We start from the raw sequence: 15,138 nt of genomic DNA, 5'->3' as shown, positions 1-15,138 counted from the left end.
ACAGTTTTCATACAATTGATCTTTCGCAAATTCCACCTCCTAAGCGGCCTAGAAATCTATTGTTAAGTGAGCATGATCCGACAAATTCTCATAGTGCGGCAGCGATTAATCGAAAAGAAATTCGATTTGAAAAAAAGCTCTGAATCAGGTTTTGCTGCTTCGAGGATTCGTTTAGTGATGCTGTAATGGTTTGTTTTGAAAGTGTTGCATTTAGTTTTACTGATTTTGGTGGATACACTGCTCTCTAGTGGCAACAGTGAATATGCCATACCTAGTCTAAAATAGCGGAATCCAGCTGCTCCCTGTTAAGACCAACATGAGGTATGTTATTTAGTTTACAATTATATTTAGCAGTTTTTTGCTGGAATACATTTTTGGATGTAATGTAATGTAATGTAATGTTATGATTTGTAAATAAATAAATAAAAAGTGGGTCTTTTATAGCATTTAAGCTAGCAGACTTCCATCCATCAATCCATCCATCATCTTTCACTTTCTCCGGGGTCGTCCCTGTCCCCAGCCACTTCAACCAGCTCCTCTGGCAGGATCCCAAGGCGTTCCCAGGCCAGCCGAGAGACCTAGTCTCTCCAGCGTGTCCTGTGTTGTCCCCGGGGCCTCCCACCGGTGGGACATGCCCAGAACACCTCTCCTAACCTCTCCGGGGAGGCGTCCAGGAGGCATCCGAACCAGATGCCCGAGCCACCTCAACTGGCTCCTCTCAACGCAGAGGAGTAGCGGCTCGATAAAGGGTCCTTCCCGGATGACTGAGCTTCTCACACTATCTCTAAGGGAGAGCCCGGACACCCAGCGGAGGATATTCATTTCGGCCGCTTGTATTCGGGATCTTGTTCTTTCGGTCACGACCCACAGCTCGTGACCATAGGTGAGGGTAGGAACGTATATCGACTGGTAAATCAAGAGCTCCGCCTTCCGGCTCAGCTCCTCTTCACCACTACGGACCGGTGCAGCATTCGCATTACTGCAGACGCTGCACCGATCCGCCTGTCGATCTCCCACTCCCTCCTATCCTCACTCGTGTAAAAGACCCCAAGATACTTAAACTCCCCCAATTGATTGGGGCAGGATCTCATCCCCGACCCGGAGAGGGCACTCTACCCTTTTCCGACTGAGGACCACGGTCTTGGATTTGGAGGTGCTGATCTTCATCCCAACCGCTTCACACTCGGCTGTGAACCACTCCAGTGAGAGTTGGAGGTCACGGCTTGATGAAGCCAACAGCACCACATCATCTGCAAAAAGCAGAGACGCAATGCCGAGGTCACCAAACCGGACCCCCTCAACGCTTTGGCTGCGCCTAGAAATTCTGTCCATTAAAATTATGAACAGAATCGGTGACAAAGGGCGGCCTTGGCGGAGTCCAAACCTCACTGGGAACGAATTCGACTTACTGCCGGCAATGCGGACCAAACTCTGACACCGGTTGTACAGGAACCGAACAGCCCTTACCAATGGGCTCGGTACCCCATATTCCCAGAGCACCCCCCTACAGGACTACCCGAGGCACATGGTCGAACGCCTTCTCCAGATCCACAAAACACATGTAGGCTGGTTGGGCAAACTCCCATGCACCCTCGAGGACCCTGACGAGGGTGTAGAGCTGGTCCACTGTTCCAAGACCGGGACGAAAACCACACTGCTCCTCTTTAATCCGAGATTCAATTTCCCATCGCACCCTCCTCTCCAGCACCCCAGAATAGATTTTAGCAGGGAGGCTGAGGAGTATGATCCCTCTATAATTGGAACACACCCTCGGGCCCCCTTTCTTAAAAAGACCAACCGGTCTGCCAATCCAGAGGCACTGCCCCCGTTGTCCAGGCGTTGTTGTAGAGGCGTGTCAGCCACGAGAGCCCCACAACATCCAGAGCGTTTAGGAACTCCGGGCGGATCTCATCGAACCCTGGGGCCTTGCCACCAAGGAGCTTTCCAACCATCTCAGTGACTTCAACCCCAGAGATCGGACAGCCCTCCTCAGAGCCCCTATGACTCTGCTTCCTCAAAGGAAGGCATGTTGGTGGAATTGAGGAGGTCTTCGAAGTATTCTCCCCACCGACTCACGACATCCCGAGTCGGGGACTTTTGCTATGCAAGTTAGCCAGTTGTTCGTTTGTTGTACTTAGATCCTCATTTATAAAAATTTTCTTCCGTTTGAGATTAAGCTCAGGTATTTTAATTTCGTTTTAAATATATCCTTTGCTCTTGTGACATTAAAGTACAATTCTGCAGTTTGAAGAACCACTCAAGAATTTTATTTTGTCTTCACATTTAATGCTATTTTGAAAGTGCAATCCTAGCAAGCCTGTTTTTCATCTACCAAAATTTATTCTGCAACACATTGAATGTTCCTAATCCTATTACTCAATTATTCGAAATCACACATTTGATTGATTAATCGATTATTTAAATAATCCATACATAGCTTATCCATACGTTACTACTGAAGTGCCACTTCGTCATTCTTTGAGTCATGCCTTATCAGAGGGGGCCAAGCTTCATTTAGTAACAGCCGAAGACGGCACACGCTCATGTCAGATTTAAGCTTGGATTTACTTACGATTGGATTTAACTACAAAAGCGATACCACATACAAACAGGAAGGATTGTCTCAGGAGTGATTTGTTTGAGGATTCAAGGTAAATATTATATTTTTCGTACCACGCATGCGTGATTGAAGCATTTATTTGCAGGAATTTTCGTTTTCACATGGAGGCAGCTAATTTTTGCAACTGACTAACCTTATAGTTTACTTTTAACCAGGAAACGAGACTGTTTTACGTCCATATCTATGAAGAATTCAGGGATTTAAGCATTTATTCACAAAAACTTTTGCCAGAAAAGCTCCCTTTATGCCAGGCGGCCGCTAGCCTCATTCGCTAACATAGTAGCATTGTACTTTGTCAATACACTGCACAGTTTCTTTGCTTTTAACCAAGAATCAAGACTGTTTTACGTCCATATTTATGAAGAATTCGGGGATTTAAGCATTTATTCACAGGAATTTTCGCCAGAAAAGCTCTGCTTACACCAGGCGGCTGCTGGCCTCATTTGCTAGCAGTATATAGTGTATAATGATAATAATGGGCTATTTTATTGTATACTAAGTTGTGATTGTATATAGAATGTATTAATAATCAATGTACATGTTATTTAAAATTGATTCTGCATGTCTTCCTCAAGTATTAAGTTTCTGATGTTAAATTGAGTGATTTATCGTATTGGCCCAAATACAAGACGGCCCTGATTATAAGACGACCCTCTCTTTTTCAAGACTCAAGTTTGAAAAAAGACTTTTTGAACACCAAATTTAATTTTTATTCCGAAAATAATTACAGTACATCTGAAACATGATTATAACAACATATTTGAAAGAAAAAACATGTTATTGTGCCTCATTCAAATCTTAATATCTGAACATTTAAATAAACTTCAGTGCAATAACATTCGTAAATGATTGGCTTCTGGTTTTTGAAATGTAAATAAACCAATCTATTGTGATAAAACAACTGCAATATCCATCAAAGTGAAGTCGAACTGTAACTGTAGTCTTGAAACAAATCTGAATAAGGAAAAACATTGCAATAAAATAATGCAAACTGGTTAAACTTGAGAGTAGCTAAGATCTGTTATGACAGAACATCGCTTCAATGATATCTGGTGGCATTTAGCGTCATGAATGGGTATAATGTCACGACCGCGAACATAAGTCGACCCCCACTTTTTTATGCAAAAATGCAAAAATCACTGTCTTATATTTGGGCCGATACGGTATTAGCTGTTGAAAACTTGCAGTAAATAAAAAATTAAAAAAAATGAAGGTGCTATTTTGGTCAAAAACCTATACTAATATATGTTAAATATTGATATTGATCCTGAAAATATAGGTGATTATCTTTGCATTTGGTGATTTTCGTGCATCAAGTGTAAAATGAGACTTTTATAGCCATTTTAAGTTGTGTTATACTTATATAAAAAATAATTGGGATTTTATAAGGGAACGACTTGAATTTTTCATGCCACTGCTCGTGGAGACTCATATATGGCTAACGTAGGTGCCTGCTTTTGTTTAGAGTCGGTAGCAGCTTTGGTTCTGAAAATATTTTAATTTGAAGTTTTTGAAAATAGGCTCCCTACGAATCGGCCCCAATTCCCGTGTCATGTCAATAGGTTATGAAGTATATGATCTATAGCTGCAGCCCTAAACTCAAAAACCCTATTGTTTGATCAGTGGTTTAGAGACTGCCAACTGCCAAAAAACTTAATGAAAGAAGATGAAAAGGATGAAAAAGCTACGGATGTTCAAAATGGTGAAACGATACGCATATAGAATATCAAAATCGGACAAGACATACAAGTCACATCCCCAAACTGATCACGTAATTTTCAGAGGATCAAAACCATGTCAAAAAAAAAAAAAGATCCAGTTTTTAAATGTCAAAAGTTTTGATTTATTGGCTGCCTTGAAGCCGATAGTCCTCCAATCCATTTTGACTTTCGGTAACTTGTTCGATTTCCTGTGAGCGCCCCAACAACTCAAATTGGATTGGATGTCTACCGACATCAACAGGAGTGAAACATGATCACTCAATGCCAACCTTCAAAGTTGAAATGGATTTAATGTCTATAACAAAATAGTCCTGTTATAAACAAACAAACAAATAAATACATATATAAAACACATACTATAAATACTGGATATTGTAAACCATTTTTCCTCAATCTGGAGGATGATGCACTGGTATTACTCCAAAATAAATCACAACAATTTGGTATTCATCTGCCTGCAAAGGCTTGTGCCGTTGGAGTCACGAAGCTTGTCGGCTTAGCAACCATAACTAAGAGGGGGCGGATCTTTTGCGAAAGGTCAATTAATGCAATCGTCAAACACTAAAAGTTAGAGGTGGGAATCTTTGGGCACCTAACGATTTGATTACGATTAAGATTCAGAGGCTATGATTCGATTATTGATGAACCCCCCGCCTCCCCGCTATTAGCTGCTTTTAATGTTTTGTACATTAGTTACAAAAACTGTAAAAAAAAAAAAAAAAAAAAAAAAAAAAAAAAAGCCTTGCAGGCTTAAATAAACGACTATTTCAGTATCAAGTTAAAACAATAAATAATATACTCAAATCCCCATTCTGTATCAGAAGCTTTAAACTACATTCAATTAATTTAATGTTGTGAATCAACCGTTAAAGTTGTTAAAATTGCTCCCGTTATTCCATAATTTCCCTGCTGTCTACTTTCGACATGTCAAAGTTTTAAAACTATTTTAAAGATAGATTCAAGTCAATATTTTGCATCTAGCTTTTTGTACATGTGCTGCTAACGCCACCGTGTCTGTTATTTTGCATCTTGTACATGTGCTGCTAACGCCGAGTCTGTTATTTTGCATCTAGTGCTATATAAATATGATATCTACCGTACCATTATGTGGACGTAGTTTGTAGCAGCTGTCGGCAGCAGTCAGGTATGTTGTTGTTTTATTATCTCGCGGCATGAGTTGAGCTAAAGCCGTGAGTTGAGCATTGTCATTACCCGAGGGGCCGGGTAATGACAAGCATGATGTTTAGCTACTCTCGCTCCGTTCCTCATTCCGCTTTACTTGACATATTTCAATAATCGGAATTTGGATGTCTGTGAATCCTACTCGAATATTCCACAGCCGAATCGCGAATAATCTAAGAATCGGAAATTTCGCACACTACTAAAAGTGCAGTTTTTCTTGTGATCAGCAGAGAACAGCTTCTCTACCCTGGCACCAATCAACTTACAAGAACTGGAGTTTTCAGTAGAGGAATAATACAATCACTCACATCCTATGGATTAAGAGGCGACAAATAAAAAGAGGGGGAAGGAAAACAGGAGACATGAGACAATTTAATGCAGTAGGACAGCGGAGATACATACCGTACCAAAAATTAAAAGATGATCATTGTGCTCTTAATGAACAAAAATAAAATGATTTATGAAGTGATCAGACAAACCAGAGTATCTGCTACACCGCTACGTTCATTTATCTCACCTTGAAAATTTGCTTGGTCCCTCTCCATCTTCGTCATCGAAGTCCATTCTGAGAAAGAACCACAGAAAAGTTGTGTTACAAATTTAAAACCTCTGTTTGCTGTTAACCTTTCTCAGCAGTTTGAAGAACAATGTAGTTTGGTTAACGCAGAGACAAATCCTTAACTGACTTCAGCAAGCTCTTCAGAAAGAGAGGTTTATTCACCTTTCCATTTCAGACACAGTTGTCTGACAGTTGACAGTTGTCGGACAGTGTGGCTCTTACAATGGTGGCGTGTACTGTATATCACCAATTTCATGACGATCGGAACGATACGATATTGATTCTTTGGACAACGATATCATTTTTGCCAATATCGCAAACATAGACTTCATCATATATTGACGACTCACTTCACCCAGACACTGCGCCTCGCCTTCGGGTAGGGGGCCTGCCCACTCCCAGCATCAGTTAAGGCTGAGTTATGCTTCGCAGTCGGTCGCAGTTATTCTCAAACACACGCAGCGATTGGGTTTAGGTTGAAGAAGTACGAAAGCTGTACCGCATACAAACAGGAAGGATTGTCTCAGGAGTGATTTGTTTGAGGATTCAAGGTAAATATTATATTTTTCGTACCATGCATGCATTTTGAAACGTTGTGAAAAAAAGATCAATGGCAGAAATTAGCCGCTACGGCATTGGCGATATACTTAGCAATATTCACATTAAAAAAAAAATTCTAACTGCCCGTTTTTTTGCTTTTAACCAAGAATCAAGACTATATTAGGTTCTTATCTATAAAGATTTCAGGGATTTAAGCATCATTCACAAGAATTTTCAATGTAAAAAGCTCTTTGTTGTGCTAAGGCATCCGCTGCATTGGCTTACAGACTAGCAGCTCATTCGACATATTTACGTAAAATAAATGCTAACTGTCCGTTTTTTGCTTTTAACCAATAATCTAGACTGTTTTACATTCATATCTATAAAGAATTCAGGGATTTACGGTAAGCATTTATTCACCAGAATTTTCAATGTAAAACGCTCCTCTTCTATGTTTTCACTCGGTCAGCTTTGACGGTCAAGCCAACAAAGCTCCCCGAGGGCACCTGGTCCAACACCAACCCCTACGCCGACGGCAATAAGCAGAACCGGGACTTGTACAAGTCGAGGAAGCAGACCGGAAAACACAAGGCATAGAAAGAGGCTATGTGATTGTAGAAAATGTGACGTCAGTCGATCCCTAGAACAAGGATGTGTTGTTTATTTTTGCAAAAAAACTGTGAATTAAAGAACGTTACAACAATGAAAACACAAATTACCTAGTTTGATGCTTTCTTCTATGTACCGTGTTGGCCCGAATACAAGACGGTGTTTTTTGCATTGAATTAAGACTGAAACAGTGTGGGTCGTTTTATATTCGGGGTCGAGACATTATACCTATTCATGACGCTAGATGTGCCAAATATCATTGAAGTGATGTTCTGTCATGACACATCTCAGCTACTCTCGAGTTTAACCAGTTTGCATTATTTTATTGCAATGCTTTTCCTTATTCAGATTTGTTTCAAAACTGCGGTTACAGTTAGACTTCACTTTGATGGTTAATGCAGTTATTGCAATTTTGTGGTTTTATCATAATAGATTGGTTTATTTACATTTCAAAAACCAGAAGCCATTCCAGGGTCCCCCCAGGATTGATAAATCTAAATTTAAGACTTTTAAGACATTTAATGCCATTTCAACTAAAAATTAATAATTTTCTCGCACCTATTATTTAGATAATATTGAATCATATTAAACAAATGTAGCATTGAACATCAAATTTAACCTCAATTACTAAGTGTGTTTGACAAAAGAATGCACATTTATTGAAGATACAATTAAGACACATTTAAAGTAACATTATAAAGTCTTAAATGTTTAAAAACATTTTAAACACACAAACACACACACGCGCACTCACTCAATAACTATGGACAAAAAGAGGAGGAGGACAGGACTCAGACCAGCCATCTTCTGTAACAGGCTAGTGCACCTGCCAAGACCCAGTGAACATGGCTAACTGTTGAGTTAAAACGGCGAAATTCACATTCATTCGAATGGCAAACTGTGCAGAAATACATTATTGCATCAAACACATTTTTTGGGGAGAAATTGGCAGCTTACTTTGAAATGCTTAAGCAGGTCCACTGCCTTTGCATGACCCATAAACTGCAACCCAAAGTATCTGGATGTGACTTGAGCCCTGTGACTTGAGTTGTGTGTGAAAACAATTTTCCGTGTCGACTGACACGGAGTTCACGCGGACATTTCATGGGTCGCGTCCGAGTATCATGTCCGGGACTTTCACGGGAAGATGTGTGCGTGAAAGCAGGCGTTAAATTGCCGGGTCATAGAAGATGGCTGATGATTTAAATATTATGGCGGCGGCCAATGTAACTTCCTCCCTCTTCGCAGTAAGACGAAAAGTGGTAAACAAACATCGCAATTATAAACACAGCAAGCTGGAAACAGCTAAATTAAACTGAAAACATGACGAAATTAAAATGTCAATTATTACGTCAGGGTCGGGCCGGCTCACGCTAACTTTTTAAATAAATATATATGAACGATGTATGCATGTTAAACTAAGGAATACTTGTTATAAAATTATTTGGAAATTTTGTGGTCTCAGGACGAGCTCTGACGCACTGGACGGGACCGGACAGGAGGAAAAATTGGTTTGGGCATCAAATATGGATCTGGCGACTGGATCAACCGAAGCTTTTCCAAATAACGGCTTTTATGCAACTCATCCAATGAGTTTACAGCGTCTGAAAGCACCGGGGGCTTCCATAATTTGCAAGTAAATCCACCTTTAGAAACTACGATCAATGACAATACGGACACACAATAACGGACAATATGGCGGCACAATACAGCGATCACGTGATTGTGTGACGTTGGTGATTGGGGTCTATTGAATATGGGTTCACTCACTGCTGTTTATATTGATTATAAGGCAAGCCATTAATCCATTTTGTTCTGCCATATTTTTGTTAAGAGGAATGAGTGATAAACCGTACTATATAATGTTTGCATTTTACAGTGTTAGTTATAAGTTATTGAGAGGCCTTTTGGTTATTGATAGGTTTGCTGTCCAAACCTGTCTCACAGGTTAAGAAAGTTGTTTCATGGACCAAGACCACAACAGTCTCCTGTAGCACCAAATATTTTTATCTGATGACAAACCACAATACCTGTTGGGTTTATGTTTTAGTTCAGTGCTCATTGTTCAGGAAACCCATCTTCAATTATACTGACTAATTGATTGTTATTGACTCAAATTATATTTATTTGAAAAAATAAATATTGGCACTTAATTTGAAGTCAAGACTGTTCTTGTCTTTGTTTTGTTCATTATAATAATGTTCATGTCATTATGAAAATTCTGGTGAAGTCAAAGGCGAATGTATGTTCACCATTATTTTTTTTTCCCCAAACCTCCAGGTGTTCAAAAACTCGGGTGAATATACTGTGGGGAGAACAAGTATTTGATACACTGCCAATGGGAAAACCCATTGGCAGTGTATCAAATACTTGTTCTCCCCACTGTACATTTTAAAAATTATATGTATTATTTTTTATTTATTATATTTATTATCAGTTATCGATATCGGTATCGGCTTTGAGGAGCAGGAAGTTATCGATATCGGTTTCAAAAAATTGATATCGTGCACCCCTAGTTATAATCATTTGTTTCAAATGTACTGTAGTAATTTTCTGTATAAAAATGTGGTGTTCAAAAAGTCTTTTTTCAAACTTAGGTCTTGAAAGAGAGGGGGTCGTCTTATAATCAGGACCGTCTTATATTCGGGCCAATATGGTATTTTGCGCTTTATTAAGAGCTACTTTTTAGTTTTAGCCAATAGAACAAGCTTTAAACTTTCAAATGCTGTCATTAAAAAGCCTTTTTGTTTTTACTGTTTGTTAAGTTTTGTGTTGGTTTCTCCTAGTGTGACTTGTCCCTGTGATTACCCATTGCTCTCACCTGTGTGTGTTTTCCCAGTGTATCCTGCAATCTGCATCCACCTGTGTTACCCAGCTGTTCCTCGTCTCGTTACCCCTTGTCTGCGTATATAATGACCCAGTTTCTTGTCACTCCTTGTTGCGTCATCGTCTATGTCCGTCTCTGCCAAAGTCAAGTCCGTTCCACGCCCTCGTGTACCAGTCCCTTCGCTTAAGTAAGTTTTGTTTGAACATTGCCTTTTGAGCCTTCGCCCTTTTGTTTGTACTTTGTGATTTTGTTAGTTATAATTAAAACGTTTTTTGAGTTCATCGCCATCTGCCTCCTGCCTTGCATTTTTGTTTCTCTGCTTTTGGGTCCACACAACCTGCCTGCCCGCGCATTCCCTGACACTGTTGTACGAAACACATACCGAACTGGGATCCCCATACCAAGGTAGGTACCCAACAGTGACTTGAGTGTACCATTACACCACTATTGATGACAGGTTTGAATTATCACGCCATGAAAAACTATCGTTGGCCATATTACATATTGAACAATAAGTAGATTCAGTAACTAAGCCTGTCGTGATGACAAATAATAGGCGATATACTGTTCCATAAATTATTGCCGAGATGCAATATTATTGTCCCTCCAAAAAATAGAACCAATTTAACCACTTATGTAGTGACAATATATCCAAAAAGCCAACCATTCAAATTCAATAAATGTTTATTCTACACAAAAATAAATAAATAAAAAACAATTTTAAAAAATAATGAGTCATTTAAAAGCTAGCTTACCGTAGAATCTGAAATATGTGAGATTTAACTCCATACATCTGCATTCGTGGAATATGTCGTGCTTTTTTATTTTCTTATTTATTTTTAAATGTTCACCGAAAGTGAAAGCAACCCGCTAACCATATGCTTTACACTCGGTAAAAAGAAAAAGTGCACTTATTTTTTTTTCCTCAAGCATGTGGTGCAAGTTGTACATTTTTTTCCATTTTTCGCATTATTTGTAAATGCTGTAAACCAGCAAGTTTTCATGTTTGAAGCGTCACCTTTTCACAGCCAAGACTGCACTTTAGAGATGACTGCCATCATTTATTAGCGGTGTTGTTTTCGTCAGCAATGACGATAACGAAAATATTTCATCAATGAACAATTTTTTCCCTATGATGACATGACAGTGATGAGCTAAAAACGTGGCTTGGGAGATTAGAACGTAACGAGATGAATGCCAGTTTTCGTCTGACGAGACGACAACGAAATGAAAATGTGACATCATTTCTGTCATATGTTCACAATGCGTGACATTTTCCCATTGTATGTTGAGTATGTCAGCTAGCATCGTAGCACTGTTTGGGTCGTGTCACTCATGTGAAATGTGTAGTACCTCTCCCTCTTCACCAGAGTTTCGGATGTGTCTCAAGCTAGGCTAAGCTCTATCTTGCTTGTGTGGAAACACAGTAAGATTTGTTTTCTTAACTTTGCAAGAGAGAATATGCAATGCTGCTTCGGCTTTTAAAGGTCTGTGCTGAGTGATCTTCGGACTCTAAAGGCTGAGTTGTACTTCTGCGGCAGACCTACGCCGCCAAGGCAGACCCGATTTACGACCCTTCGCCGTAGCCTGACGTGCATCTCCCCAATTTTCTGACTGGTCAACACGTCAACGCGTGGTGACGTGGCGCAAATGGCCTGTGATTGGTCCGCTCAAACTGTTGTTTCCGGTTCAGCGCGTGTTGTTTTGCTACACGCAATAGTGGACCAGGCCGACAGCAGTATCATCGAAGAGCATGTACAACAACTTCTACAATGTCTTGTCAAGACATTACTGTATAAAGATTGCCAAATGGCAAGGTCAGCGATTGCATAAAAAAAAAAAAAATGGAAGAATCCCCGAGACAAGTATGTGTGTGTCCGGAAGGGAATGGCCTCCGGAAGTGGTGACACAGTCTGCCAAAAACTGCCAGCTTTTTATCACTTTTTGTTGTATTTTTTGTTGGTGCACTTCATCATTTATTATGTACATATGTTTGCTGTGAGTCTGAATTATTTACATTTCACACTTCAAGTATATGAAGAATAAGGCACAGGTTTGGTGTCAGATGAGTTGTTTTGCTGTTTAATTTTCAACAACAGTTCACACACTTCATACATCATCACTGATTGAGGGTGCCTGGGTGCTTTTATGCTAACAGCTTCCCGCTACATCACCGCTCCCCAGTCTGATCACCACTTAAAAGACCCAAGCTTAATTACGGGCATTACAGTTTGATCAACATTTGTTGTTCAATGTTGATGAGCTTAAGATCCACATTCACGCGTTCAATCTCTGTTGGAATCATTGTGTAACCGGAAGAAATCTAGAATAAGTCGACATGAGTCCCCCCAAACCGTACAAACACAACGCCACACCCCTCTAGTGGCTTGGCGGTGAATTACAGAGCAACGCGTTGCCTTGCGCAGAACTATCGAATGCTCATTGACGCCGTAGTAGCTTCGCCGTCACCGCAACCCAGAAGCATAACTAGGCCTTAAATGTGATCATCCGATTCTAAATGTAACTCCTAGCTTTAGCATAGCATTCGCTATTGCGTTAGCATTAGCAATAGCTTCAGAATGGCAACCATCTTTTTAAAACACTGGCCAGTCTAAGGCAGAGCTACTTGGCTTTTCTGGTCAGTAAGTCTACAGGATGTTAAACGCTAAGGAAATTATTTTTTCTACATACAGTTCGTGGCTTTTAAGAAGATTTAATTGAAATTAAAGTACTCCTTTTCCTGCTGAGAGTGCATTATCATCAAAAAGTTAGTGTTTTCCTTGTAGACGCAACTATATGTGCTCGTCTATGTTCATTCGAAATTGTTGGAAACCTTTATTCATTTTTGGACTAAAAGTTACTGCTGGCAGAACTACACCGATTGGCTGAGAAGAATGACTTCTTTGGAAACAGCCAATTAGTGTGCTTCTGCCAGCTCTCTGATTGGTTGGCTTTGTGGATTAATTTGTGCCAAACTGAGTGCGTGGAGTAAACAGACTGGCGAGTGCAGGGTTCGAGAGATTGAGCGATCGCGGGAGGGGGGGAATTGAGTGAATAAAACAACAATTATGGAGCCTAGAGTAATTTTTTTTTCAATATTATTTTATGTGCTCAAAATCTATTATTGCTCGCTCAATCTGTTTTTCTGTGCTCAAAAGCCATTATTGCTTGCTTAGAATAGTGGCGCAAATATATAAACATAGAATTTTGCTTATTTTGTCGATCATAACCCATCTAATTGGGTGAACAAAAAAGTTGGGCATTTATGTTTATCCATCGATACTTGCTTGTATTCTGATGAGTGCTGTCAAATTTATCGCTTTAACGGGCGGTAATTAATTTTTTTAATTAATCATGTTAAATACTTGACGCATTTAACGCATGCGCGGAATGACCCGCTCATTCATTGCCTCAAACAGATTACAATGACGCTGTTTTTTGCACATTGAGAGCTAAGAGGCAGAGAAAGGCGAGTGGACCCAGGCGTTCATTGGACCGCGCCGTTTATTGGCATAAGCTTCGGCAACTCCTTCACAACAAACATAAGTATCATTTAGAGAAAGCACAACATATTCCTATCCCTCAAAAAAAAAAATAATGTTCACAAAAAGAAAAGTTGACCTTCCCAATAAAAATAGCTATGCAAAATACACAAAAAAACTTACTCAGACTTTGGTCAAACTCTATTCAAACATTTCGTTTCGCTCAACAAATACACTGGATGGCAATATTTAGTCACATTTTGTTTAGCTCAACAAATACACTGGATGGCAATATTTAGTCACAATATACAAACTATCAGAGGTCTTGTATGATGTGAAGCCAGCACTCAAATGACCGTGAAGTACAATGGATGGGAACTACGGCGTCAGTCAAGGGACAAAACACAATCACTGGCTTGATTTGTAAGTAATTTAAAAGTCACCATTGACACCTTGTGGTGCATTTCAATCACTACCTTACGTAGTTAAAAGAAACCGTGGAAGAACGGCAGGGAGCCCATGTGACGTCACCGCTCGGCGACGTCAACACTGGCAAGCTACTAGTTTATTTTTTGATTGAAAATTCTCCAAATTTTATTAAAACGAAAACATTAAGAGGGGTTTTAATAAAAAAAATTACTAAAACTTGTACTAACATTTATCTTTTAAGAACTACAAGTCTTTCTATCCGTGGATCCCTTTAACAGAAAGAATGTTAATAATGTTAATGCCATCTTGTGGATTTATTGTTATAATAAAGAAATACAGTACTTGCGTACAGTATGTTGAATGTATTTATCCGTCTTGTGTCTTATCTTTCCATTCCATCAATACTTTACAGAAAAATAAGGCATATTTTAGAGATGGTGTGAATTGCAATTAATTACGATTAATTAATTTTTAAGCTGTGATTAACTTGATTAAAAATTTTTATCGTTTGACAGCCCTAATTAATTTCTGATCTGTGGTGACATACTCACCCGCCTGATCTTCTCTTGCCACCACGGCCTGGCACAGTTCCTCCCATTCTTACTGTGCCAGACCCAACTGCACCTGGCATTACTACTGTACCCGGCAACTCACTGCCCATCTCTGGAGGAGAGAACACAGACAAAAGACAGTCAAACGCAAAGCTATATTCTGCAACGGAACTGCCGCAGTTGCTTTTTTCATTATAACATTTACAATTATGTAATCAATTGTTTGTATTCATGCTATGATGTCCAACTAGGTATGTTTTTGTTGACTATTCTATTATTTATATTCGGGGTGAGAACCTTCGAGTACCTCATGATGTGATACGATTTGCGATACAGGGCTCACAATCTCACGATGTGGCGAAACACCAATTATCGATACATGTCAGTAAATCATTCTAAAATATATTGATTTTTTTTTTTTTTTTTTTGGTCACTTCCTGTTGATTTGGGGGCATTCACAGATCACTTCCTATTGATTTTGGGTAACTGAACAAGGAGTAACCCTGGAATGTCCCCAAATGAATAGAAAGTTACACAAAATCAACAGGAAGAGACCTGTAAATGCCCAAAAATGAACATGAAGCGAGCTATAAATGCCCCCTCTGATTCAGTGCCATT

General features: G+C 39.6%; 1 protein-coding gene across 2 annotated transcripts in view; it reads right to left on the bottom strand.

Moving 5' to 3' along the window:
• Positions 1-15,138, bottom strand: part of arnt2 (aryl-hydrocarbon receptor nuclear translocator 2) — a 146,533-nt gene that overhangs the window by 117,915 nt on the left and 13,480 nt on the right. For both annotated transcript variants that reach the window (XM_057839603.1, XM_057839612.1), the window contains exons 2-3: positions 14,521-14,632; positions 6,041-6,088 (exon numbers count right to left, since the gene is read on the bottom strand). In XM_057839603.1, coding sequence (XP_057695586.1) covers positions 6,041-6,088; positions 14,521-14,632 — 160 coding nt within the window. The remainder of the gene's footprint in view (positions 1-6,040; positions 6,089-14,520; positions 14,633-15,138) is intronic.

This window comes from Corythoichthys intestinalis, chromosome 1 (genome assembly GCF_030265065.1).
Source record: "Corythoichthys intestinalis isolate RoL2023-P3 chromosome 1, ASM3026506v1, whole genome shotgun sequence".
Classification (NCBI taxonomy): domain Eukaryota; kingdom Metazoa; phylum Chordata; class Actinopteri; order Syngnathiformes; family Syngnathidae; genus Corythoichthys; species Corythoichthys intestinalis.
The sequence above is the reverse complement of the archived record's forward strand: the minus strand, read 5'-3'. Positions and strand labels throughout refer to the sequence as shown.